This window comes from Maylandia zebra, linkage group LG10 (assembly GCF_041146795.1).
Source record: "Maylandia zebra isolate NMK-2024a linkage group LG10, Mzebra_GT3a, whole genome shotgun sequence".
In the NCBI taxonomy this organism is placed as follows: domain Eukaryota; kingdom Metazoa; phylum Chordata; class Actinopteri; order Cichliformes; family Cichlidae; genus Maylandia; species Maylandia zebra.
The window spans coordinates 3,716,871-3,743,836 of record NC_135176.1 but is presented as its reverse complement, the minus strand read 5'-3'; the positions used below and the strand labels follow the sequence as shown (position 1 = coordinate 3,743,836).

Genomic DNA, 26,966 nt, shown 5'->3' with positions numbered 1-26,966 from the left:
TCCCTTTCCTGTTTGCGTCCATTGGTTTCTATTTGTGTCAATTTCTCGTCACCAATCCCATTTTTCTGTGTTGTGTCTGAGACCATATCATTTTTTTACTGTGACCTTGGCGAATGTCAGAGGCATTGTGGGGTTTTGTTTTGTTTTTTTTACAAGCCTTTAAGTCAGGGGGTAAAAAACAAGTATTACGGAGTCGTAGTGGTGTAAAATGCCTGTGAAGGCCATAATATGCTTTTTCCTGCAGCATGTTTAAGAGTACATAATAGTGCACAAACACGATAGTATTAAAACAACAGCTAAGCTACTGTAGAGAAATATTAGTGGTCAGACTTGGGTTATGTTTTTCAGTATTTTTATGATGCATATTTACAGATTTACAGCTAGTTTTTCGAGCAGATATAGGAAAGCAGATGTGGAGTCCTGTGAAAAACCCATGATAAACCCCATGATTCAGTAGCTTGTAGAATCAATTTTTGCTGCAATAATTCTCATGAATCATTGTCTGCAGGACTTTTTTATAAATCTCTTACATGTTTGTGGAGGATTTTTGGTGCACGCTTCTTAAAAATGTTGGATTTTTTCGGGCATTTCAGTCTGAACTTTGAGCCATTGCAACATTTTGAATCTTTTGTAGATTTTCTGCTTGAGATCATTATTCTGTTGCATGACTCACTTTTAACGTTAACTGTCAGACAAACTGACCTTTGACTCTAAAATTCTGGCATTCAGAGGATTTCGTGGTTGACTTGGTGACTGCAAGTTGTTCAGGTCCTGTGGCTGCAGAACAAGCACAGATCATCAACCCTCCACCATCAGGCTTAACAGCTGATGCAGTGTGTTTTTGCTGATATGCTGTTTGGTTTTCTCCAAATGTAGCGACAGGCCAAACATCTTCACTTTGGTCTCATCTGTACAAAGGACATTGTTCCAGAAGTCCTATGGTCTTTTTATAATAAAGAGGCTTTCTCTTGCCAACCCTTCCAAACAAGCCATGCGTTCATTCTTTTTGGGACTGAACTTTAACATTTAAAATGCTAACTGAGTCCTGTAGAATCTGTTGGTCTTGTTTTTCACATTTCTCTCAGCCTTGTACTGTCTAACACTGGTGGGGAATTTGCTGGGGCATGCACTCCTGGGAAAAGGGGTAGATGATATAAATTCAAAATGATATCACAGTATGTCAATAAAATATATGATCAGATTTTTTTTTTTTTTTTTACAATATTGAAAGAAAACGGTGAACATTTTTGTTGCTTGCATCTAGCAATCCATTTTCCATCCTTTCCCTGCTGACATTGATTACATAATTACTCATTTTAAGTGTAAATCTACTGAAATACTGCAGCAGGAGCAATGTAATAGTAGTAACATAGTATTATTGCCTGTGACACAGCATAAGTCAAATGGAAGTGTAAAAGTGGTGTTTCCAATAGAAATGAAGCTTATGCGTTCAGTAAGGAAGCTCTGTAGTCACACATCTGTCTGCTTCCCAGGTGTTTGGTGGCTAATCTAAGCATTGCATCACTTCCACTTTCCCACGCTTTCAAGCTCATTGCAGCAGCTGTGGTCCAGTCCAATCATCTTTCTGCCTGCCTTCTTCAGCCGAATCAGCCTCCGCTCTGCTTACTTTAAATCTCACCGATCGTTCTCCCTCGCAGAGGCCTTCATGCAATTCACCTTTCTTGCCATCTCTGCATCTCCCATGTTACTCAGACTCTATCAAAGCATCCATCTTCATTTCCACCACCAGCGTGTAGACTCCAGGGAACGGGGCCCTAATCCCTGTCACCGCTGGGATTTCATCAGTCTAATCGGCAAATAGCTTCATTGAATTCTGTGCATCAATAAAGCACGTTCAGTTCCGTCAAATGATTTTTCCTTAGTAAAATGTGTAAAAAATGATAAAATAACTGCTTAACACTTAACAAGTAAACCCTGTAACTCCTCAGGAGTTGCTTAATTTTGTCACCTAATAGAACTGACAAGTATTGTCTGCCAGCTGATGTTGTATCCTCGGTCAAGCTTTTTAACAATTTGCATAAAGCCCTGTTTTTCCTCCATCTCACCGCATCAGTAATTTCCATCCACTGTTTGCTCTTCCTGTCGTATGGGGCGCACCTAGAGAGTGCTCCAGGGACGCTCAGTGGAGTCATATGTTTACTTTGGGTGACACATCACCAGCTGCTAGTATTTCCTCCTTCATAGCCTGGTTGTACTTTATGGTGTGTTTTTGCCTCAAGTGGTAAAATATGTTTGTTTTTTTCCACTGCAGGGACAGTTTTCTTGGATATTTTGCCAAGTACTGTGCTTTCTTTCAGATTTGTTGAAGTAGCTCCTTTTTTTAGGTATTAAAAAGATATTCCCAGATTTACCTTGTTACCATGCACACGACTGAAGATATACACATGGTGTTAACTATAGCAATGATATCACGATGTGGCATTTTTATATCACGTAAAAAGTGGCCAAACCTTCTGCTTTCATAGATGTGGTCACACACAAAAGAGCTTAGAAAGTATTAAAACTGAATGTTTTGATTGTTTTGAGGATTAAGCAGTTTGTTATGTTATTTCATTATATGTTAGAAGGCGTCAGGAGGTATTCTGTCTCTAAAAAAGGGAAGTGAGATAATTGTGATATTGAAGTAGGGTGCAGAAAAGACTTTTATCAAGTTTTTATGGCCCACATAACCAGACCTGTATGGCTTCAGTAGTTATGGATGTTCCTTCGTGTTGTTAGTAGTTGGAGGCTGCCATAGATGGCAGCCATGTGAATACAGGTCACACAAGCAAATGGGAACGCCTAACAGAAATATTAAATACATTTCAGTGAATTTGTGTCAGTTTGACCATGAAACAAGACACGTATATGCATTTTATATTTTAAAATATCTTTGAGAAATATCCAGTCATTGTTACAGACAGCCATCTTTTTAGGAGGATGTGCTAATTTTAGCCACTTTAAGCTAATGTGCATACCAGGCCTATTAGTACTGTAGCATCGCAACGCCTCAGCATACAGAAGGAAGTATTATTTAGTCTTTCCAAAGTTGTAGTCTGGTCTTATCAAACAAGATAAACCTTAAAACTATTCTCACATGGATTTTCATCACCTTCGGATGGAGCCAAGGTCGCTGCTACCCTCTTCTGTTATGCCTCAGTCGTTCATTTCCTAAAATATCAAACTGTTCCTTTGGTCTGCATGTATTATTTGTTTATTATATGTTTTCATGCAATTACATGATTTGTGGATATTAAAATTAACTTACAGTGCTTGCATCTTATTAAATATTAAAAGCTGCTGATGTGATTAAAATTGACTGTGTACGTCAGCAGTGTTTACTTAGCTAACACCATAAAGCTTCTGGCTTTGTTACCTGACTGATGTGCTGATATGCTCCTCACAGGTGAAGTTTTTGACTACCTCGTGTCTCATGGGAGAATGAAGGAAGTTGAAGCAAGAGCCAAATTTCGACAAGTATGAATACGTTACCTCTCGGTGTCAACGTTACACCAGTTGTTGCATTTTCTTGTCGGTACTTTAAGGGTGTCTGTCTTTCTATGTCCACAGATTGTTTCTGCTGTCCACTACTGCCACACGAAGAACATTGTCCATAGAGATTTGAAGGTGAGGAACCTCAGAGGAATGTCTGGGGCAACTTTCAGAGGGGGATTAAGGCTAGTCTAGGACTAGAAAATTTATTTCACTGACAGATTACCCTGAACTCAAAGTTGTAATCTCTGACAAGTCTTAATCTATGTCTCTGTAAAGGGTTTTTAATCACACTGATGAGTGTATGGGAGGGTAGAATGTGCAAATGCACAGTGGGCACAGTGACATATATACACTATAAGTCATGCCCAGTTGAACTTGTGCATTAGTGGATAACACACAAGTGCAACTTCCCTCTCCTTGTTTGCACTCTTTGTATTAAGTACAACTTTATTCTCATTGTACTCTCTTTTCTCTCCCATCCATCTTTCCTGTTCTTCCTTGTCCTTTCCATCCTGCTGTCCGTCTCTGCTTCCTCCTCTGCGTGAATGGATGTGTGAGTCAGGCAGAGAACCTCCTGCTGGATGCCGATGCCAACATCAAGATTGCCGACTTCGGCTTCAGCAATGAGTTCACCCTGGGCAACAAGCTGGACACGTTCTGTGGCTCACCGCCCTATGCTGCGCCTGAGCTTTTCCAAGGAAAGAAGTATGACGGGCCTGAAGTAGACGTCTGGAGTCTGGGAGTCATCCTCTACACGCTGGTCAGCGGCTCGCTGCCCTTTGATGGGCAGAATCTGAAGGCAAGTGGAAGGCTGGAGGAAACTATCCGTCTGTTTGTCTGTCTGGGGATACTTGAGTTTTCCTTGGTGGTTTATTGTAGCAGCAATAGGTTTTCATGCATTAGTACGCAACAACATTAAAATCACTGATTTATTCAATAGCTTTGATCTTCTAGTTACCAGTGTTGGGACTAACGCGTTATTAAGTAACGCGTTACAGTAACTACGTTATTATTGTGGTAACGCGCACGGTAACTAGTTATTATGCCAAAATCAGGAACGCGTTAATGGTTACTGGGATTTAGATAGGCTCGTTATTCGTTACTTCGTGTGGTGGCTATCGCGGAGCTTCCACAGATTCAGTAACATTAGCAAGTGGTGGAGGCCAGCAGGTGGATGAGGGAAAGGGGACGCAGGAGGAGGAGAGACCCGAGGCGGCCGCCGGTCCGAGTGTCAGGTGAACTGAACTTCAGGTAAGAAGTTATGACCTGCAGTCTATCTGGGTCAGATATAAACCAAGTTTAGGTGGAGTTTATTTTCGTTGTGCTGACTTTTTACAGTCAGTTACAATAACTCGTACTGCGTACTAGCTAGCTTGACAGAGTTTATATACAGCTGGGCGGGTGCTATGATGTTACTGATGTTGAACTTTATTTTATTCATAAGGTTAGTTAGTAGAGTTGCCAACCATCCTCTAAAAAATGGAATCGTCTTGTATTCAGAGAAAATATTACACGTTTCTTATTGAGGTGAAAAGGAACAGTTTGTCCCAGACTTCAGCTAGAATGGAAAAAGACACAAAGCTGGAGTTATTCTGTGTCTGTGCTGCACAGCTGCCTCTTCTTCTCTCATTCTCCCCCCTCCCTCTCCTGTTTCTACTTCAGTCATGAAACTGATCAATGATCAGCTGATCGGCTTTTCTCTCTTGTTTGTTTATCGCTCACTTTGCGCCAGAAAGAGGAAACCAGCGGAGGTCGCGTTAAACAACAGCAGCATGTTTAAGCTTGATCAGCTGTTGTTAGAATTTATTTAATATTAATTTCTAGTATCAGCTGATGTTTGCTGGAGCCACAGCTGTAAAGCTGCTGGTCATGATGTCGGTTTGGTTATCTGGTGAGAGGGAAACATGAAGATAAAACCAGGAGATGTCCTTACTGAATCATCAGAGCTGAACAGGTGATGGAGAAACAGGTTTACCTTTTAGGTGACATGAATGAGTTGAAGGGAAGTTATGAACTGTTTCTGAGAGACAAATAACACCAGCATCCTTTTCTAAGCAGCTGACAGCTGGTAACTGTGCAGGGGCGGGTCTAGCAAAGTGTTGCCAGGGGGGCAGGTAGGGCATTAACAGGGAAAGTAGGGCACAAAGAAATACTTTTCTTTCTTATTCTCATTTAAAATGTCTAGCTTTTAAAAAAATATTTATCTGAATCTTCCTACAAACGATTGATAGATTGATGCATATACAGTGGGGCAAAAAAGTATTTAGTCAGCCACCGATTGTGCAAGTTCCCCCACTTAAAATAATGACAGAGGTCAGTAATTTGCACCAGAGGTACACTTCAACTGTGAGAGACAGAATGTGAAAAAAAAATCCATGAATTCACATGGTAGGATTTGTAAAGAATTGATTCGTAAATCAGGGTGGAAAATAAGTATTTGGTCACCTCAAACATGGAAAATCTCTGGCTCTCACAGACCTGTAACGTCTTCTGTAAGAAGCTTTTCTGTCCCCCACTCGTTACCTGTATGAATGGCACCTGTTTGAACTCATCATCTGTATAAAAGACACCTGTCCACAGCCTCAAACAGTCAGACTCCAAACTCCGCCATGGCCAAGACCAAAGAGCTTTCGAAGGACACCAGGAAAAGTCTTGTAGACCTGCACCAGACTGGAAAGAGTGAATCTACAATAGGCAAGCAGCTTGGTGTGAAAAAATCAACTGTGGGAGCAATCATCAGAAAATGGAAGACATACAAGACCACTGATAATCTCCCACGATCTGGGGCTCCACGCAAGATCTCATCCCGTGGGGTCAAAATGATCATGAGAACGGTGAGCAAAGATCCCAGAACCACACGGGGGGACCTGGTGAATGACCTGCAGAGAGCTGGGACCAAAGTAACAAAGGTCACCATCAGTAACACACTACAACGGCAGGGAATCAAATCCCGCAGTGCCAGACGTGTTCCGCTGCTGAAGCCAGTGCATGTCCAGGCCCGTCTGAAGTTTGCCAGAGAGCACATGGATGATACAGCAGAGGATTGGGAGAATGTCATGTGGTCAGATGAAACCAAAGTAGAACTTTTTGGTATAAACTCAACTCGTCGTGTTTGGAGGAAGAAGAATACTGAGTTGCATCCCAAGAACACCATACCTACTGTGAAGCATGGGGGTGGAAACATCATGCTATGGGGCTGTTTTTCTGCCAAGGGGACAGGACGACTGATCCGTGTTAAGGACAGAATGAATGGGGCCATGTATCGTGAGATTTTGAGCCAAAATCTCCTTCCATCAGTGAGAACTTTGAAGATGAAACGAGGCTGGGTCTTCCAACATGACAATGATCCAAAACACACCGCCCGGGCAACAAAGGAGTGGCTCCGTAAGAAGCATTTGAAAGTCCTGGAGTGGCCTAGCCAGTCTCCAGACCTCAACCCCCATAGAAAATCTGTGGCGGGAGTTGAAAGTCCGTGTTGCTCGGCGACAGCCCCAAAACATCACTGCTCTCGAGAAGATCTGCATGGAGGAATGGGCCAAAATACCAGCTACTGTGTGTGCAAACCTGGTAAAGACCTATAGTAAACGTTTGACCTCTGTTATTGCCAACAAAGGTTATGTTACAAAGTATTGAGTTGTATTTTTGTTATTGACCAAATACTTATTTTCCACCCTGATTTACGAATAAATTCTTTACAAATCCTACCATGTGGATTCATGGATTTTTTTTTTTTCACATTCTGTCTCTCACAGTTGAAGTGTACCTCTGGTGCAAATTACTGACCTCTGTCATCATTTTAGGTGGGGGAACTTGCACAATCGGTGGCTGACTAAATACTTTTTTGCCCCACTGTATACCATCAACACAGTGAACATCACTGTCACAATAGCGTTTGTTTTCATTCAAAGGCTTTATGATTTTCCTATAATGGTGTATGCAGCTCATCTGCAGTCTGGTGTTACCTACATCTTCCTATTCAGAAGGCAGAATTTCCGAGTTCTGAGTACAATCGAAAGCACCACGACTGCAGTTTTCGTGTTGGATGTAAAAAGCGCACGTGACGCTGTGATGTAGGCTAGAGTCATGGCGGCGGTCAACGACGGTCCAGGCGTGGGATTTCTCTCGTGGAAATATGCACATTATCTTTTCCTTTCTGTTGGTAGGTGGCACAGTGCACTGTGGCAAGTAAACAAGCTAGAAGACTGGCAATCTTGCTGGGTATCCAGTTATGGAAGCAACATTAACAAGAGAATTCTGAGTAAAAACAAAGTTACTTTCCCTAGTAACTAGTTACTTTGAAAGTAACAAGTAACTTGAAGTAACTGAGTTACTTTTGATAGAAGTAACTAGTAATGTAACTAAGTTACTAATTTAAAGTAACTTACCCAACACTGCTAGTTACAATGCAATGTTGGGCTGGGAAACCTTGCATCACAGCATTTATGTGAAAGTAACTTTGACTAGTACCACCCACCTAAATGGGTAGGAAGTGGGTTATTTGCAGACCAAACAGCCCTCCTGGCACTTCCAAATCCCACACCACCTCCCATACCTCAAACATAACTCAAAAACAGGACAATTAGCTGCTGACTGAACATGCAATATCCTCTGATTCAAATTTGGCCAAGCATCCTCTGAATGCACCAAATAATCCTGAACCACAGATGCTTGTTTGGAGGATCCACAAAGGATGCCCAAGTAGCATTCCAGTGCCAGAAACCAAAGGACTCCCGCAGAGGTCCTGTATCCATCCCCTGACATGTCAGAGGTTTTGGCAGCACAAGGCACACCAGTCAGCCGTGTTGTGGCTGATTGGTGCATGTTTATTAAAATGTAGACAGTGTGGGTGGCACATACATATCAGACATAAATGCCAAAACAGTCAAAATGCATTTAATTACAAAAGTTAGGATTGATTAGGAAGCCATCAAACTACTGAACTGATAGGATTTAAAATGGTGGTGTATTCAGGCCATATTTAATCAGCTAATAGACAAATATAAATGTTGCCATTCAGCTACTGAGGCCTCTAAAAACTGTTGCATGCTGTAAAATGCTGACAACTGTTGTAGATATCTGGTCTGTCCATCATGCAGCAAGTGGAGCGCTGTACTCTGTGCAGTTTCCACATTGCAGCAACAACAAGCACACGATTATCTTTCTTGCGTTTTGCATTTCAGACGTTTTCTAATTTCTCTAAGTGATAAAAATAAAAGAATCATAAATGTTAAAACAAATGTGCATATTTGCTTATGCTGACATTATGTTCTGGAGATGTCACACATGATTTCAACAGGCCTTCACCTTGTAGTTTGCATCCAAATATGATGTCACATTTGACCTCTGACCTCACCAATTCCATTTCTATTTCCATTTCATTAAAATACTGCCCAGACAGAGAGCTGCCTTGGTGGAGGTTTGGGCTCTCAGAGTGCTTCTTGTTGGTGATGCATTTCTCAGGAAGCAGGCTAGTTATTTAATATGTCCAAAAATATGTACATACTGCTAAAATTAAAAAGAGTTTGAACAATAGTACAAAGTTGCTGAGTTCAAGACTGCTGTTCAAAATTCTTCTCATTTATGTGATTTTATCTACTGTTTCATTTAGTGTATGTTTGCAGATTTTAGCCGTTCACAGCCATTACCGTTTCAGCAACATCTTTTTTGACATACCATAATGCCTGGAGAATCAAAGTAAACAGCTGTCAGAGGAAAGGATGTGGCAAATGTAGCTAGACTTTCGGCAGCATGGAAGGACTCCATTCAGATGGTTTGTACACTAAGGCATCATCATCAGTCTTCTGTTTGTAATATCATTACTCCGTGCAGTCGGCCATGCTGAATAAAAAATGAAGAATAGAACTTTTATCTCAAATTTAATAGTTGGCAATGAATGAATGCCTCCCTCCTCCCAGAGCTCCACTAAAGGAATGGTAGAGACCGATGTATATTTCATTTGTCACATATGTCACTATTGGTAATGAACATGAATGACCTGGTCTTGTTCTTCTCGTATTATGCTGAAGGAAATATGGAAAAACATGTATTTGATGTGGCCAACAGGAACTGAGGGAGCGCGTGCTGAGGGGAAAGTACCGCGTGCCCTTCTATATGTCCACAGACTGTGAAGGCATCCTTCGCCGATTCCTGGTGCTCAATCCCGCCAAACGCTGCACACTTGAGGTGAGCGTCGCACAATTAACAGAGCAGACGTGTTGTGAAATTCCCGCTAATGTGAAGCTCTTCTGTCTTTCCGCTTCTACAGCAAGTCATGAAGGACAAGTGGATAAATGCAGGGTACGAGGGGGATGAACTGAAGCCTCATATAGAACCTGTTGAGGACTACAGTGATCCAGCTCGCATCGGTGAGTCAGTGGGCTGTCAGCCTGTCCACTGAGCTCTATGTAATTAGGATACAAGGTCATCTGTGTTTTCTTACCTTCATCTTTGTTTATTTTTTTGGTTCAGAGGTTATGGTCGGGATGGGCTTCACTCCAGAGGAAATCAAGGACTCTCTGCTTAATCAAAAATATAACGAGGTCACCGCTACCTACCTACTGCTTGGCCGCAAAGGCGATGTGAGTTCTGTAGATGTATCTTACCTGTATTATTTATTTATGCATATTTGACTATAAGGTACATTAACCTTTTCCACACAGTGCTTCAGTGCTTTATCTACCTTCCATCTTCACACATAACCAGTTTAGAATCAACAGTTTACCTTTGAACTTGAGGATGAAGTTTCTGGTTTAAACGCACACAGAGAACATGCACACTGGATGCAAGACACTGGACCAAGAACCTTTGGACTGTGAGGAAACAGTGCTAACCACTGCACCGCCTTTCCAGCCAGTACGGTGATGCAGATGTTAGTGCTGGATCAGCAGAAATTGGAATCGTTTGCATCAGTGTTTAAGTTTGCCTAGTTTAGAATAGTATGATGCCTTTACCAGGCTTGTAGATAAACAACATAAAGCCAGATAGCCACACATTCTCCTTAGCTCAGTCAATGTTGCAGTGCATATCGATGCAGACCGTATCTGGCAAGGATCAATGGGTCCAATGGGACAAAATTAATATTATTTAATTGTTTGTTGTGTGTTTTCAAAAATCTCTTTTTTCATATCTCTTCTCAGAGCCCTTATTCCAAATTCTGACTCCAATCTTTGTGTCTGAAATCACTACATACCATCTCCTTATCTCTTCAAACCCTCTGCACTGTCACACTTTCTAATATCATTCTGTCCAATATCACTGGGACATTATAGGACGGCAGTGACGCCCGCACTGCTAGTAGCCTGTCCCTGGCGAGGGTACGACCCAGCCCTATCACCAACGGGACCAACAAGCACTCCTCAGCCACTGGCTCCTCCTCCTCCTCCACCTCTTCGTCACATAGCAAGACTCAGCGTAGTGCCTCCACCTACCACAGGCAGCGACGACACAGTGACTTCTGTGAGTCTCTTTTCTAAACTCTTTCTGAGCTGTGATGAAATCTGGAACCACGAACTTCCTCCTTGTCCAGTGACCACAAACTGTCATTGGGTCTCGGCTGATATGACAAGGAAGGTTTTCTAATTGGCAGTTATTCAAATGAGGGTCTTATTTAGGTCTGTGAGCACTGTTGTGACAGCTCTGCTTTCACCCAGTCATCCACAGAATATTCCTTATATGAATTCCTATGTGTCTGTGCTCTGCTGTCCTCCACAACAAAGGCGGGCCCTCCATGCCCGTCATGCACCCCAAGCGGAGCCCAACCAGCACGGGCGACCGAGAACTGCGGGAGGGAAGGATGCCTCCGCGCAAGGCTAGCTGCAGTGTGATGGGGAGCCGCAGCCTGCCTCCCTCTAGTCCAATGGTTAGCAGTGCCAACAACCCCAACAAGTCTGAAATCCCAGACCGTCGCAAAGACATGACTGCCACCACGGTAAGTGACACATTTACTCTTCAAGAAGCAGAAAGCTGGGCATCGAACCAAGAGCATAGGTTTTACTGCAAGAATCGGAAAGTTGGTCTTCACTACTCCTCAGCAAGTATAGTTTTACTACTGTTAGCACTCACATAAGTAGTCATTAAGGTTGTATAGCTTCTTAGACAAGTTAAAAAAACACAAACCTTGTGCTGTGTATAGTCAGAAGGACATATATATGTCTATATGTATATATATGTATAGATGTGTATATATAATGGAAAATAAGGAAAGGCCTAAAATAATTATTTACATAATCGCGAAGCTATGGCTTTTTTATCCTTAAAACTATATATATATTTTTTGTCTACCTTTTTTTAAGGTAGATTTTTAGATACAAATCTTGTTTTCATGTTGTTAAAAGGTTAAAATGGTTTGTTGGAGGTCTGTAAATTGTAATAAATATTGTAACATTGTAATAAATATTGTAACATTTAAAAAATGCATTCTAGGTGTTTTATATTCACTCAGCCGTGGTCCTGTCTGCTTCCAATGTAGCTCCAACAGATATCTTTGTAAAATGTCAAAGTTCAGTACAGGTCATGGATTTGCATTACAGTACAGCTTCACTGTATGAATCACAGTTTAATTTCCTCAACAACTCTCTAAGCTAATATGTGTTCTGAAATTACTCTTCTCCTCGGATAGAATAACATCCCCGGAAGCGCCATGACACGCCGGAATACATATGTGTGCACCGACCGTTCAGGAACTGATAGACACTCTCTTCTGCAGAACGGCAAAGACAACAGGTACCACTTTGTGTCGTCAGTAGTCGTACAGATTCACAGAGACTTTAAGCGGGTAGCAGATATTTGGTATCATTAACCTTCAAAGGAAGGTGGATTGGATTGGGGTTTTTAGTCCTTTGTTCTGATAATATTTACGAACTGAGTCACAGGGCACCACAAGTCAGTGTCCTGGTGAGGGTTATGCCAGGGAGGGCATCCAGCATAAAATCTCGGCTGAATCAAATATGCAGATCCTAAAGCAAGAGATTACCATACCAAATCAGTAGGCTATCAGTCAATGTGGTGCTGTTGACCAAAGACAAAGGAAGAGGAGAGGTGGAAGGCATGTTGGTAGGCAGCAATAGGAAAAAAGAAGGCAGGAATGTGGAGGTGAGAGGGCTGTAAATGTAAAGGGAGAGAGCTGGCTGATACTGTATCTGTGTCAGGATGGAGGTCTATAGGATCGCTTTGGCCAAGAAGAGGAAGTGCGTAAAGGCAGAGGCAAGGATTAAGTGGTGGAAGTTGATGAAGGAAGAGCGTTTCGCAGAGTTCAAGAAGGATTGAGATGGTTCAGGATGAAGTACAGGACAATATTTAAAAGAAGAGGTTAGCAAAGAAAAAGTAGGTAGTCAGGAAGAAGAAGAAAGTAGACAGGTGCACTGAGAGGCAAAGAGAGAGGTGGCAAAGGATGAGGCTTATAGTTAGCTGCATGCGAGGCTGGACACTAAGGACGGAGAAAAAGACTTGTATCAATCGGCTATGCAGTGAGACAGAGCTGGAATTAAGGATAGAGATGGAAATGGGCTAACAAGTGACAAGAGTGTGTTGAGAAGATGGAAAGAGTATATTGAGGAGCTGATGTATGTAGAAAATGGGAGAGAGAGGATGGAGGAAAATTAGTGAAATAAGAAATGAAGGGGGTTAGCAAGGAGGGCAGCTTGAAGGGGATGAAAAATGAAAAGGGGATCAGTCTAAGCAACATACCTGCGGAGATATGAAAACGTCTAGCAGAGACCAGATTGTTTAACACAGTCTGAGTGAAAGGATCCTCGAGGAATGAAGTGTGTGCTGGTATGCTTTTTTTAGAACAAGGGTCATGTACAGAGCTGTAATAACTGTAGAGGGAAAAGGTCGACCATGAAACTATGGTTGTTGAAGCTAGGTTAAGAAGACAGGTGACGAACAGTGAGCACTACAGATGGGATGTTTGGTTTGGGATATAGTATAGAGAAGGTCAGAATGAGCTTCACTGTGTCTTTGTGGATCTAGAGAAAGCATGTGATAGGGTGCCAAGAGAGGAACTGTGGTACAGCATGAGGAACTCAGGAGTGGCAGAAAAGTATGTGGGTGGTGCAGGACATGTATGAGGACAGTGAGGTGTGTGGTGGGACAGCAGCAAGAGTAAAAAGGTTTAGAAGATGGTAATGACCTGCTGTGATGTATGGTTTGGAGATGGTGGAGACGGAGTTGAAGATGCCAACATATTGGTACGTTCTGAAAAGAATACGACATCCTTTTAACCATGACGTGGTTGTCTTGTTGATAATGTGGCCAATTTGCAAAATTAACTGTGATTTTTTTTTTACCACTATTCATCAACAGCATGTTTTAAAGCTCAGTTTTTAAAACCTTACAATTAGTGCTGTCAGCGTTAATCTCTTTAAAATGACCTTAACGCCATAACTGCATTAACATGGCAAATATCCGTAAGCGATAGGTGCACTCTATTTAGTCATTAGCACTCATCAGGCAATGTCTATGGGCAACTGACTGCACTCAGACCAAAGGGGGCTGAATAATTACGCACACCCCACTTTGCAGTTATTTATTTGTAAAAAAAATGTTTGGACTCGTGTATGATTTTCGTTTCACTTCTCAGGTGTACACCCCTTTGTGTTGGTCTTTCACATGGAATTGCAATAAAATTGATTCATGTTTGTGGCTGTAATTTGACAAAATGTGGAAAAGTTCAAGGGGGCCGAATACTTTTGCAAACCACTGTATTAATGACTAACCTTGTGTTGTGGATGGATTATCTCAGTTGTTCTCCTGACTGGAGTTTGTTCCGTTTACAGCATCCTGAAATGCGATTGCGTTTGTCCTTAACCATCAGGAACCCTCACGTTAACTTTTATCAAGTGGAAAAAAGTTAGCATTCATCCTCCAGCTTCACTGTGCTAATGTGTTTATGTTATGCTAACCATAGCCGTGTAGCTAGCCACTACGTAGCACATCATTATATACCAGCTAGTCCCCCCTCAGTAACCTTACAAACATCACTGCTGTACTTTCTAATTGTGTAATTTTTTCAGAAATCCCTGAGTCAGAACATGTTATGTCGTCTTTAGATGGAAACTAGCGAGCTAACTCCCAACGCCGTTAAACTCCATAAATCCTGCTTTCATGGATGCCTGGATGTTAAACTTAATTGTTACACCTTGTGAAGAAGCTACACTGATCATTTTATTAAAGATGAATTTAGACAGTTTGTCAGTGTTTGTTTGATTTTGGGACTAGAGGCGGAGTTTGGACCCGGAAACGGCTAATGACGTCAGACTCAAAGGCCAGATTATCAAAAATTATAAGTCAATAAGACTAAAGACTAAATCCTGTTTATTTTTCTTCCTCGCTCCAGTTCCCTGGGCCACCGCATGCCGGCAGCGTCTCCCTCCACGCTCAGCATTTCTGCAGCTGGAGCTACAGGCTCATCTTCCTCCTCAGACCGATGCCGCCTGACTCGAGGCTCCACAATCCGCAGCACCTTTCACGGGGGACAGCTGAGGGATCGTGGTCCCCCGGTCTACTCGGCCCCGCCCACTTCACCCACTCTGTCGCACCACGACACCAGCCCATTGACCCATGCCCGCACCAGGGCCACCTCCAACCTCTTCACCAAGCTGACCTCGAAACTCACTCGCAGGTAGACTTGCACTACGTGTGATCTGTATAGTAGTACTGCTGAATACAAGAAACATGACAGTTTCTGTAGCTTTGTAGGTCTTCATTAGGCGATGAAATCAAAACTTCTTTGATTTAACCAGGAAAGTATTTACAGCCTGGGAAAACTGCTCTTTGTACAAGCCGCCTCTTCTGCAAGTGATAGGATAATAAATAATCAATAGAATGATATTGTTTAAAGTAATGGCTCGAGATGAGAACATTTAATAGTATGGCTTATGTATTCCTTCAATATAAATGAGCTATGAGACATTAGCTTACCTTAGCATAAAGACTAGAAGCACGTTATAAAAGCTGTGCTCCAGTTCACCTCCAAACGCCTTCAAGTTTTTTAAATATTACAAATTCAAGTAAAATCAACCAGCTGGTCGTTTCCTGAATGACTTGAAATTTTCATTGGTTAGGCTTTGAACACAGTAGCTTGTAGTATGTGAGTGTAGTTCTGTTACCTGTATCCTTAAGCACTGACATAAGCTATACTCTACAAAAGCTGTAGTCTTTTTAAGAAAGCTGGAGCTGTTTTGTTTTTGTTTTTTTTACTTTTAACAGAAGCAGACTCACAGCTTCTCCCTGCATCATACATTTGTGGAAACCACTTGCTATAACATTAGCAGTTACTACTTATTAAGAAGATAATAGGGGTGTCCATATTCATAGGCTGCATCCTCCTGAGGCCACATTTGTAGGCCGATTACATCACAGCAACGCGACGAAGGCTGTCCAAATTCATAGACTCCTCCAAATGCGTGCTCCTTTTCCCCAGAGTTGAAGGATGTTATTGTTTGGCTTTCAGTGTTTTATTTGTTCATGAGTAAATCGGTTTGGCTGAGATTACAGCTGAATAAATGTCAAAGGGAAAACTGATTAAACAGAAGTGTGAGATGATCGAGAATTTACACCAGGGTCCTGTTATATTTTAGATAGCAAGGAGCAGACGGCCAAGTTTATTAAACTCCACCGAGGCAGCGATGACGCAAAACTGAAGGCTAGACCGTCCAGTTTCACAGCTGCTCACTTCCGCCTACCTGGCCTTCGGAGGACCCGGCCCACTTAGACTGTGAAGGCCGGGCCCTCGGGAGGATGCAGCCTATGAATTTGGACACCCCCAATATACACGTGTTTGTATGCTAAGCTAACGCTATGTTGGTATTATGTTGTGTTAATGTGACGTTGGGTGAGAGTACTTCTTGGGAAATTTCACTTCTCAAGACAGCTGCTGCCGTTTGTCTTGGACTGCTGCTTCTCACTCGTGACTGAAGTTGTGTTAATCCATAAACATGCAGAAGAACAAAAAAGGATAAAACCTCTGTGCTGGCTCACTACAGAGCTTGACATGAGACATCCATTTTACTTGATCTTATTAATTTTGAGCACAGTAGGAAACAGTCTTAATAATGAATCTGTTACACTACCTCATAGTGTAGCCCTTGCTACATGTACATAGCTTTTATTCAATTTCCATATTCTTATATGGTTATTGAAAAAAGGACACAAGTGTCTCTCACATGTTTTTGTTTTTTGATTTTTGTTTATGGCTTTCTTTGCTGTTCCAGTTGGTGTAAGATTCTTATGAACTCAAACCAAGGACGTCAAATGCATGAAACAAAGTCATGTAGAGTTGATGTAAAGTTCTGTGTTTCATCTTGAGCACAGCCTGGGATGGATCCATGCTTATCAAAACATTTTATCCACCCAGGCCTTTCAGCAAGCCCTGCTGCGGCCCCGGATTATCCCCTCTCCCTCCCAGTCATCATAATCACACATGTCTAATCTTATCAAACCTCAGCTTCATCCTTGCCAATCAGCTGCAGCGCTGCACTCTTTTTCCACCACTTGCTTTCCTGTGATTCACTTATACTCTCTCTTACTCCTCCCCCAAATCCCCTGCTCTTACCCTTTACTCCCTCTTTTTTCTCCATCTTTATCTCGTTCTCTTTTCTCCGTGTCATGGCATCAGGGTCAATCTTGACCCGTCCAAGCGCCAGGGCTCAAACAAATCAGTCTCGGGTTGTACTCTTCCACAAGGATCAAAAACAGTTAGTAAGTTTCCATGTCTCGCTCTTCTTTCTTGTCTGCCTGTGCCGCCCATTTCCTGTCTGCCTGCTCACACTGGAATTTGCTCAAGTTCAGAAATGCCTGATGTTTTTTCATACTGCTTGTCTGCATGCCTCGTGAATGGTCTTCATTCTGTCCAGGTCCCACACACTTGTTTTCAAGCATGGTTGCAATCAAGGAAGAATCAGTGTCATCGTCTATAAAGACTATCCACTAGCATCCCGTGTATACCTGTAGGAATAGTGTTTCCAGTTTGTGGTTGGTGGGGTAAAAATCATTTAATGTTTTCTCCATGTGAAGTTGAGTAAATGAAAGTAAGTAAAATGAAAACGTCGTAACACAGAAGTTGAAGGAAACTGTTTATATCTGCATGCTTTAGAAGTCGTGAGTGAGTGAGGAGTGCCTTTGTCAGGACAAGTTGTTTTGCAACATCACATGCTTGTTGTTGCTGATGCTTGCTCAGTTCCACATTTAATATCCACTTGTTAATGCCGTCTCATCATGAGGCTCGTTGTGCTCTGGTGGATTACCTCTTACGATGCCTGTTTGTCCAACAGGGTCACAAATGAATCTGAGGGAATCAGGAGATTTGCGGTCACAAGGTAAGTACATAAGTTCTGCCTGTGTCGATAGCGTTTAGAAACAGAGAGGATGTCAGATGTCTGACCTTTTTCTTCCTGTTCTTCCCTCCCTCTCCTCAGTTGCCATCTACCTGGGTATCAAAAAGCGTCCGAGCCCCGGGCCGTCGGACGTGGCTGGGATCTGAGAGGCGGCGGGCGGCGGGACCCTGCGGAGGTGGTATTGGCTCTGCGGGAGGCAGCTCTCGGATGTGGCTGCCAGGTCCACCACGCCGGCCCCTTTCTGCTCTCCTGCACCCACGGCGTGGCAGGGGGCCGCGTGGCTTTCGAGGCCGAGGTGTGCCATCTTTCCACAGGCACCTCTGAGACTTCTAACGGGGTGCGCTACACGCGACTCTGGGGGGCGCCGCTAGCTTTTCGGGACATTGCCACCCAAATCTCTAAGGACCTTGAACTTTGATCGAGAGGGTGCGTTTGCATACGAGTGCGTGGTTCCGTGTGAGTGTTGTTGATGTATGTGCGCAAAGGAAATCAAAAAAGGAAAACAAAAAAACAGAGAAGAGGTGAGGGGCTGGACCCGAAAGAAAAGATGTCTCCTTCTGTCTCTTTCAAGACTAACCTCCCCCCTGCACGCACACACGCACACACACACACAGACACACACACTGATAGACACACACCTGATCCGTAAAGTCATACAGACTAAAACATCCACCCTCCTACCCCCTGCCCCCTTCTCTCTCCACCCTACCCAACACAGCTCAGCTTTCCCTTCCCTGAGCTACTGCTCCCACTGGACCTGGATCAGATGGAATAAGTTGAATATTTTTTATTGCTACTCCTAGCCATAATGACTCTTTATTTTGTTATTTATTGTTCTGGTCATTGTTTTTACTCACTGTCACTTTCACCACTGCAGAAAATCACCTCCTGTCTGTCTGACATCCTCATCCATCCTTTTTTTAACACTTTTTTTTTATATGTCACCTTTATATTGTGTTACTGTTTTGTTTTTAAAATTTTTAATATTCCCCCCTCACCGATAGTTATCCTGCTGAAATAGTAACATGCACAAACAAGGAAATGGTCCAACTCAGCAATCAGACGAGCAGCCGCAGTGTTACGTTGCTTTGAGTCGGGTAAATACAGCAGTGACAAACACGCCGGATTAAGGTCAGGGGATGGGGTTGACGGGCCGTTGAAACAGCCAGTCAGAAGCTTGAGTGCAGCACGGAGTTATGGCCTCTCAGTCACATTAGTTTCTCTGAGTGACGAGAGCAGACGCTTCAAATTTAGCTAATGTCGGTCAGTAGTAACTGTAAGGTCAAGCTCCATTTTTCAGCCTTCTTTAACGCTAAATCAGTCCAGCTGATTTCCTCCTTTTATTATCCCAGCAAACATTTCAGTGGTGAGTTAGATCAGTGCTCATTCTAAACATCCAACATGGGTTGAAAAATAGTTCCAAAGGGAAAAATGTGCTGATTACAAAGAGAGGACAAAACATTCTCACCACGAGGGAAACATTTCTTATCCTGATCAGCTGATCATTTATCACAGAGAGTCATCAACAAAATGCTTTTTCAGACATAAACAAGGCGATAACTAAATAAAAGCTAATGCAGGAGGACAAAAAGTGTGATGAAATGCACTTTCATCCACAGATAAAACTGATATGAAAACATCCTGGAGAGATGAGATCCAATCAGAACTAATGAAGTTGTGTAGAAGTGTAGAAAGGTTAGATGCGCATATATGATCTGCCACTGTGAAATGGTACAACTACGTCACAGCTAGCTGTCATGCTCCCTGTTTCTTATGTGAGAATCAAAATATCCAGCACTTGGGAGGAAGAGAAGATCAGACATGTGGACACATTTTGCATTTGATGTCAAAGAAAAAAATCCTTTGGAAATGGTGTGGAGCAACTGTTACCAGTCAAAACTAAATCTAAACCAATTTATGACACCTAAATTATGACTCAAACTACGTTATGCTTAAGTCAAAAGGCCAACAGTTACTGTCAAAATTAAGCTGTCAATCACGTGGGTTGAAAAAAGGGAAGACAGATGGTGCTCTTTTCCCATTACCGGTAGTAACCGAGTTATAACCTCCAGTAATGAAAAAAAGTTCAAGTGCCAAACACTGCAGTTCTTCTAGTGGCCACTTGAGGCAGGCTCCAAATGTGAATCAATCTCCATAGACTCTCATCTTCTTCACAGCACTTAATAGCATGCTTGCACTGTGGTACAGAAACAGTGTTGGCCTTTACAGTCCCTTTACAGATGTGTTAACAGATGTGCAACTGTAGCTCATTGGTGTCTGCCAATCTTTGTTAATATGAGCTACTGAACTGGATCTTTGAACTATGTTTGTGGTATTGGTACCTTTTGGATAATTTATAAAGAAATAATCTGGCAAATAATATAGAATTGCCCGAATAATCCAAAAACCAATAGGTCAGCCACAGAGGCTGTATCCATGTGTTAGTCTGTATGACCTGTATGCAGTCCACTGCAATAATGTGTGGGCAAAAAGATTCTATTAAGGCAGCTGCCACAAAGCTACCATTGAGGCTTCAGAATGCAAAGCTAAAAACCATTTGCTGATTTCACTCTGGCTATGTCCATCATTTATATTTCACTATGTTTGCTGGGATAACGCTCTTAAATTATTACATATGATAATTCGGTGCAGTAAGTTGTCCTTAATGACCCTCTATAATAAATACAGGAGCTAAAATTGGCTAAAATCAACGTCCTTCAGTATTTGTGACCGACCCCCAACCGAGTCATTTAGATTTCACCAACCTTCACTTTTCTTTAGCAGCCTTGTAATAAGTCAGTTGTCATTAGCAGAGGTGGGCCGTCACTCACCCCACCACAGACTTAGAGAGATTCAGTATTTCTGGTGTATTTTCAGTGCAGGGCAGCTCTTCTGCCGCTTCTATTCTGTGCCGTGCGATCTCACCTCAGTCGTGATCTCACTTTAGTCGTCGCCTCAGTTCTGTCGGTGGGAAACGCCAAAAAGTGGATCGGCCAAGCAGCAGCGCAAGCGCTTGGATTACACACTCGCCGTCACACACACAGAGGCGGCGTGCACTCCTCTAACGCCCGCCCTTTTTCTTTCTTCTTTTCTTTTTCTTGTGGTACGTGTATTAACTGCTCTGTCCATTACTGATGACCGTGGGGATCAGGGGAGGGGGGAGCGCTCTGTATTCGGAAAGGCACGACGAAGGCAGTGTGGACAGTGTTTTCTTCTTGTTAGTCCAGTTGCCTTTAAAGTGAACTACTCCCAGCGCCTTCATAAAATACACATTTAATGTAAAAAAGTAAAAAACAAAAAAAAGAGAGAGAGAAAAGTGCGAGAGCTTTCTATTCTCCCTCCCTGTTTTTAGTGAATAATGTACTGTGATATTTGCGTAGGCTACAGAGATCATATTGTTTGGCTGCTGATTTACTGTTAATACTGTCTCTCAGTTGTGGCTTTGCTCATGGTGACCTACCCCCACCACCCAGCCCCACCCCATTCCATTCCCACCCCTACATTTTACAGGGATCGCTGACCTTCTGTTCGCCGCCTCCATACGTACCGCCAACTTTATCCGGTCGAGCATTCGTCTTTCTTTATTGCAGGGAAATGGTCAGCCATCATCCACTCTCTCACATTGTTCTACATTTTCAGTCCAGTATGGTGTTTGCTGTTTCACGTAGCCCAGCAGGGGAAGTCGATGTTGACCTGCCCTCCCCCTCAGGGTGAGAAGCAGACACCAGAGTGGACATCAGGAGTCTGTCCTTGTCCTCTCCCTGGACTTTTTTCATTGTGGTGTATATTAGCATTAGGTAATATAGACCTCAATGCACTTTGCTTTGACTTGAATCAGCTCCTTCCAGTGTACCTGTATAGGTAATACCCAGAACTAGCCACTGGAAGGCGCCAATGTCTTAAATGTGAAACACTTCGATTTGTGGATATTTGCACAGGTACTTTATTTATTTTTTAGAATAATATCATTAAAAAAAAACAGGATTTATATCAGTCAGTTGATGGCTGTATATAAAATATATGAATATAGTATATATCTTAGAGCTCAAGGTTTATTTATAGCTAGAGCAAGGGAAGTAATTCTAGATTAAAGCAGTTTCTGTCAGTGATAATGGGGAACAAAACCAAGCTGCAATCTTGCATGAGTTCAGAGTTTGGGTTATACTGGAAAAAATGAAATGTGATGCACACCTTGGACTGGAAGCTTTGTGAAATGCAGACACACACAGTCACTTTTCAGATATGAGTTGCTAAATGAAATGCCAGAATATCCCCCCACCCCCCTTCACAAAAAGTAACAGAAGGGCTCATGTGAGACACAGTAACTTCACTCCACCTTGTTGCAACAGGATAGCTTCAGCACTCATTCAAGAGGGCATCTTGAGTTTATAGAAGCCTTTGGATATGCCGTAAAACATACCACAGCGTAGAGTATGAGGTGCAGTCAAAGAATTACAAGACTTGTTGCGGCGAAGAAGACAAGGTCGCAGAGACGAGGCTCTGTGTAGCAGAGCAGGCGGTGAGCTGGTATGGTCCAAACACTTGCACGTGCATTTGAGCTGATTGTTCTGTAGTAGGCTGCTACTATAGAACTCTACATTGGAAATACTCAGTGCAGTTTGATTTTATTTATATAGCACCAGATCACAACAAATTCGCCTCTTTATGTTGTGAGGTAAAAACCCAACAATAATATGACACCGAGGGACAAATTCATGCCAGATCCTGGGTCTGAATGTTGGGTCAAAGATGCCCACATGCTGCCTCAGCTCCATGGTACAAAGTGCAAAAGCCTATCTACAGAACTTTGTCTATCACAGGTTTTCATGTTGATAGAGTGACAAAATGTGGAATCACGTCTCTTAAAGTCCTACTTGACATCTTTTACGTACACATGACCGTACCATGCTGCACAACAGGAGTCTGTGAACTCTTTGAGTGCACCTCGTACATAAGAAAAATGATTTAGATCCTGCACGAGGACAGCTGCAGTTGGAATAAATTGTGCAGTTTTAACTTGAATTTCCAAGTCCCTGTCTGCATTCAAGCCATAGAAACGTTTCAGGTTGTTTGCTGAGCATTTCAGCTGGAACTTTTGAACTAAATGGGTTGAAAAAAAGAGAAAAGCAAATAACTTATGGTTAAACAACTCACTCATAGTATAAGATGGATGAATCAGGGGGATTCTACTGTGAAGAATTCTCAAAAAGAGGTTTTGGTGACGTGAGCGTTTGGGTAAATGCTTGTATACCTGCTCGGAAAAGGTGTATCACTGGTCTAAATGGTTTAAATGGTGGATGATGACAGTATTAGAAACCCGAGGGGCTCAGTATTTAACATTCACTGTCATTTCAAAACTGATTTTGGATACAGTTAATGTTACATGCAAAAGAGACTTAAGAACACACACAGTTTGACCTGTATGAGTAATTTTACTCTCTTCTACTGTTTAATTCCTCCCATCAGAAGCAAACTGTAACCTGAAATGAGTGGGTGTGATGCGTAAGGAGAACATGGAGCTGAAGATGAATAAAATTCACTGATGTTGGCAATTTTTTCCGTCATTTTGCCATCTTGTTTTCAAAGCTACTACTTTCCAAAACCTCTATCTGTCGATTATACTGCAACAAGACAAAAACGACTCGTTTAGTTGTTTTACAGGGCACTTTATTATTGAGCAGTATGAGCAGCTTCAATAATCTTTACTTTTTATAACAAAAAGTAGGTGATGCCACATTCGCCAGGCAAGCCCAGCTCAGTGGAGGCTGATCCCAGGATGTTACCAACCAACACGGGAGAACTTAAAAAAAAAAAAAAGAGGACAGAGAAAAGAAAAAGCAGGAAAGAAGAGAAAGAAGTTTTCAGAGTCAAGAGTCTCTAGTTGAGCGGCTGTTTCCTCTGCGTGTCCATCAGTTGGCTCGATTACACATGAACGGTCACGAGAAAAACGGAAGATTGTCCCTCTCTACTTCTGGGCTGGGATCATGCTGTCAATGCTCTCTCCCTTCTCCAGCTTCTTCTCCATCTCAACCATCAGCTTGACACCGTCAACCACCAGTTGGACCTGCTCCACTTCAGAGGAGCCCAGACGGTCGGCATTGGAGATGTCAAACACACCACCCACAGAGGCAGTGTCCACACCACCTAAAGAGAAAGGGCAAAAGTCAGAGTCGCAGTGGAGATTTCACTGGGCTGTTCAAGCTGGTCCACAAGCATATGAGTGTTTACCTGTGCCACGCTTCTGCAGACGCAGCCTGGTGAGGATCTCCTCAAACTTGGGATGTGTGCTCAGCTTGGACAGTTTGACATGGACGCCACCACGCAGGCCAGTGCCCAGGTTGGAGGGGCAGGTCAGGATGTACCCGAGATGCTCATTCCACATGAAGCCATGGTCGTGCTTCTTGAAGATCTCCTCAATCTGGCAGGTTTGAAAGAAGAAGAGTCGTGGAAACATCCTGAACAATTGTTTTCATTTCATCCCGGCTTTCCGAGGCCTGTTATATCTGCATACCTTCTGCAGGCCAACGCAGAAACGCCTGAACACCTCCCTCATGTTGCCACCCTTCTGCATGGAGATGACACGAAGGTGATCCTCCTCATTCACCCAGACCAAGAAGGTCTTGTTTTCGTTGTGCCTGAGCAGATATAGTTTCACATTTAGGGGAACACACAGATAATGCAGACAAAAGATTTCTAAGGAAAATGTTTCACATTCAGCCTGTTAACACTTAATGACAGTGCTCACCAGATGCCTCTGCCATCAGGCCAGTCACGGGCCATACCAGCGCAGGTCAGCAGGGGAGACACGGGCTTGTCAAACAGGAAGTGATCAGCGATCAGCTGCTCCTGCTCAGCATCAGTCATGGTGTTCAGGGGGTAGTACTTTCCCTTGAACTCACCATCCAGGCTGTTCAGAGCTGCAGTTAGGAGCAAAGCAGGGATAATATTGTCCATACTGACACTGGATGCTTAAATTCAAAGACGCAGTCCTTTTCCTTTGAATACTTACCCTCAATGGACAGCCTCTCAATAATTCTGCGCTCTCCACGGCTGTTGTGGGGGGGCAGGGTGAATCCCTTGATGCTGCGACCAGTACGAACACGGCTAGACAGAACGTAGTTGGGGTCCAAGTCGTCACCACCCTAAAGACAAATAAACTTTGAGTCCCAGGTGAAAAAAGATAAATAAATAACAGAGTTCCTGGAGCAATGCACAGATGTGCTAAACCATTAAATCAGTTCAACATCTGAAGACTTGTGCAGTAAGTCTTTTGTTAAGGTACTTCTCCTCCATGAAATCTGCGGTACCTTCAGGTTCTCATGGTTGAGGTCAGTCTTGTGCTTGTCAGTGGGCTTGTATCCACCATGACGGTCAGAGATGACAGGGTCAAGCAGATCCTTGAAGACCTCATAGGACTCCTCATCACCAGCAACACAGCCAACAGTCATGATGAAGGGGTGACCTGAAGAATGTAAGTAAGAAGTGTGTGTTCGGAGGGGGAACAGAAATGAAAGAATTAGTTTTTATGGCTAATGTTAATCAGGAATGAAACAGATTTCTTTATCTGATATGAAACATATCTCACCAGGGTTGTCTACACCAGTCTGGATGACATCATCCAGAGTGTAGCCACTGGGTGTCTGTTTGTCCCTCAGCTTGCCATATATCTCCTTGGTCAGAACCTTGGCCATATGGTTGTTGTGCTTGGACAGATCTGGGAACTCCTCCTCAACTTTGTAGTTGAGCTTGAAGTTGTTGTGGGTGTTTCCGAAAGGCATGATTGCTTTCTAACACTGCAAAATGAGGGAAAAGCCTTTGACTAAATCTTGGAACGATAATAAACTGTTTCATCTGGAGATTGTGGAGGTGATCGAAATAGTCACAAAATTTCTGCAGCATTTGGAGATACGGGATATTCTGTGTGACAGCTGCAAGTTTTAAGCGGTGTCGGCAGAGGAATCTTGGTAACAAGTGTCACTCAATTTCCAGCAGCTCAGATGTCACTTTGAAACAGAGTACAGGGAGGAGTGCCTGTTGGCTGGGTATTTTTAGCACAAGTACATCTGAATGTGTACCCTTTATGTCCTCAGTATCTACAAGCAAAGCTTTATACGTACAATCACAACTGTCCTGATTGCACATTGACACATAAATGCACATAAATGAAAACTTGACTGGTCAGTTCCAGCACAGGCGTGTTTTCACTGAAAGCACTACAAGGTCTTTGTGTCACTGTACAGGATTACTGCAACAGTATAATTGTCACAATGCTGAAAGAAGCCTGATTAGCAGCACACTTGTCCAGCTACTGCGATCCAACAATATATACTCTTCTTACTCTCATTACCTGATAAGCTGTTCAACATGAGTACGTACATGATGCATGCAATGACGCACTCGTTACATCACATGAAATATGATCTGCACCTCAGTCCCAAACTGATTTACAAAATTAGCCGTTCTTTAAATCAGTAATCCCTTTCAATGTGACAATTTTCTGATTAGTTTACAGCCAAAAAGCTCCAAAAGTGTAACTTTGAAACAGCAAAAGTCGCAGATGACACATGGGGGACTTCAGTCTGTCTCTCCTACATGTATCAAACTGCGAAGCACCTGTCCACATAAATCACTGTCCAAAAGAAAATCATATGCAGAGAGCGAGAATAAAGAGTGGAGTGACACAAGTTATCACTGGAACCACAGCCTGTCTGTTAAAGCATGATCTTTAAGCTTAATCTTAACGGAGAACAATTCAATGAAATTAGCTCTTTTTTTAATGCATCATATGGATGCAAATGTACCAGATTTGTTGCACAATTATCCTTTGATTTCATCATGGACTTCATGTCCACAGCTTTTCATTAAAAGAAAAAGTAGCCAGAACTAATTGTTTGTGCTATTTTAAATGCTTTGCTTGTTCTCCCAATCCATATCTCCACGTCTGCTCTTCTTTAACCCCACAAAACTAATCATTTCTTTACCTGCACGCCAGACAAGTACAGAGGTAACAGTCCTTGGGATCAGATCCTGTTCACCACAGCCAAAATAGGGGTCACCCAACTCTGGAGGTCTCTGGCCCCTCTTTATATACCACACAGACACTAGCCATTGGCTTGGCCATTTTAGTGCCTACTGCAG

General features: G+C 42.7%; 2 protein-coding genes across 6 annotated transcripts in view; one reads left to right on the top strand and one right to left on the bottom strand.

The window, feature by feature from the left end:
- The window catches only part of mark4a (MAP/microtubule affinity-regulating kinase 4a), a 35,656-nt gene extending 12,276 nt beyond the window's left edge, over positions 1 to 23,380 (top strand). For 3 of the 5 annotated variants that reach the window (XM_004576116.4, XM_076888908.1, XM_076888909.1), the window contains 12 exons: positions 3,407 to 3,477; positions 3,571 to 3,627; positions 4,058 to 4,294; positions 9,559 to 9,678; positions 9,761 to 9,860; positions 9,964 to 10,073; positions 10,764 to 10,950; positions 11,211 to 11,422; positions 12,113 to 12,216; positions 14,831 to 15,115; positions 17,766 to 17,810; positions 17,910 to 23,380. In XM_004576116.4, the coding sequence (XP_004576173.1) occupies positions 3,407 to 3,477; positions 3,571 to 3,627; positions 4,058 to 4,294; positions 9,559 to 9,678; positions 9,761 to 9,860; positions 9,964 to 10,073; positions 10,764 to 10,950; positions 11,211 to 11,422; positions 12,113 to 12,216; positions 14,831 to 15,115; positions 17,766 to 17,810; positions 17,910 to 18,246 (1,865 nt within the window). In that variant the 3' untranslated portion in view covers positions 18,247 to 23,380. Of the gene's footprint in view, positions 1 to 3,406; positions 3,478 to 3,570; positions 3,628 to 4,057; positions 4,295 to 9,558; positions 9,679 to 9,760; positions 9,861 to 9,963; positions 10,074 to 10,763; positions 10,951 to 11,210; positions 11,423 to 12,112; positions 12,217 to 14,830; positions 15,116 to 17,110; positions 17,194 to 17,765; positions 17,811 to 17,909 lie in introns of all 5 variants that reach the window. The other 2 variants (XM_004576119.5, XM_076888910.1) reach the window with 1 other exon arrangement.
- Positions 23,381 to 23,473: 93 nt separating this feature from the next.
- ckma (creatine kinase, muscle a) lies at positions 23,474 to 26,938 on the bottom strand. The gene is made up of 8 exons (XM_004576120.5): positions 26,810 to 26,938; positions 25,414 to 25,621; positions 25,136 to 25,290; positions 24,838 to 24,970; positions 24,574 to 24,745; positions 24,340 to 24,463; positions 24,057 to 24,246; positions 23,474 to 23,972 (listed from the first exon to the last, which is right to left on the bottom strand). Exons 2-8 carry the CDS (start codon positions 25,604 to 25,606, stop codon positions 23,794 to 23,796), a joined length of 1,146 nt encoding a protein of 381 aa, XP_004576177.1. The 5' UTR covers positions 25,607 to 25,621; positions 26,810 to 26,938; the 3' UTR covers positions 23,474 to 23,793.
- Positions 26,939 to 26,966: the final 28 nt, after the last annotated feature.

Coding starts and splice junctions, on each gene's coding strand:
- ckma (XM_004576120.5), bottom strand. CDS start 25,606: ATGCCTTTCGGAAACACCCACAACAACTTCAAGCTCAACTACAAAGTT. Junction 24,464..24,573: donor CCTGATGGCAGAGGCATCTG/GTGAGCACTGTC, acceptor ATATCTGCTCAG/GCACAACGAAAACAAGACCT. Junction 23,973..24,056: donor TCTGCAGAAGCGTGGCACAG/GTAAACACTCAT, acceptor CTTTCTCTTTAG/GTGGTGTGGACACTGCCTCT.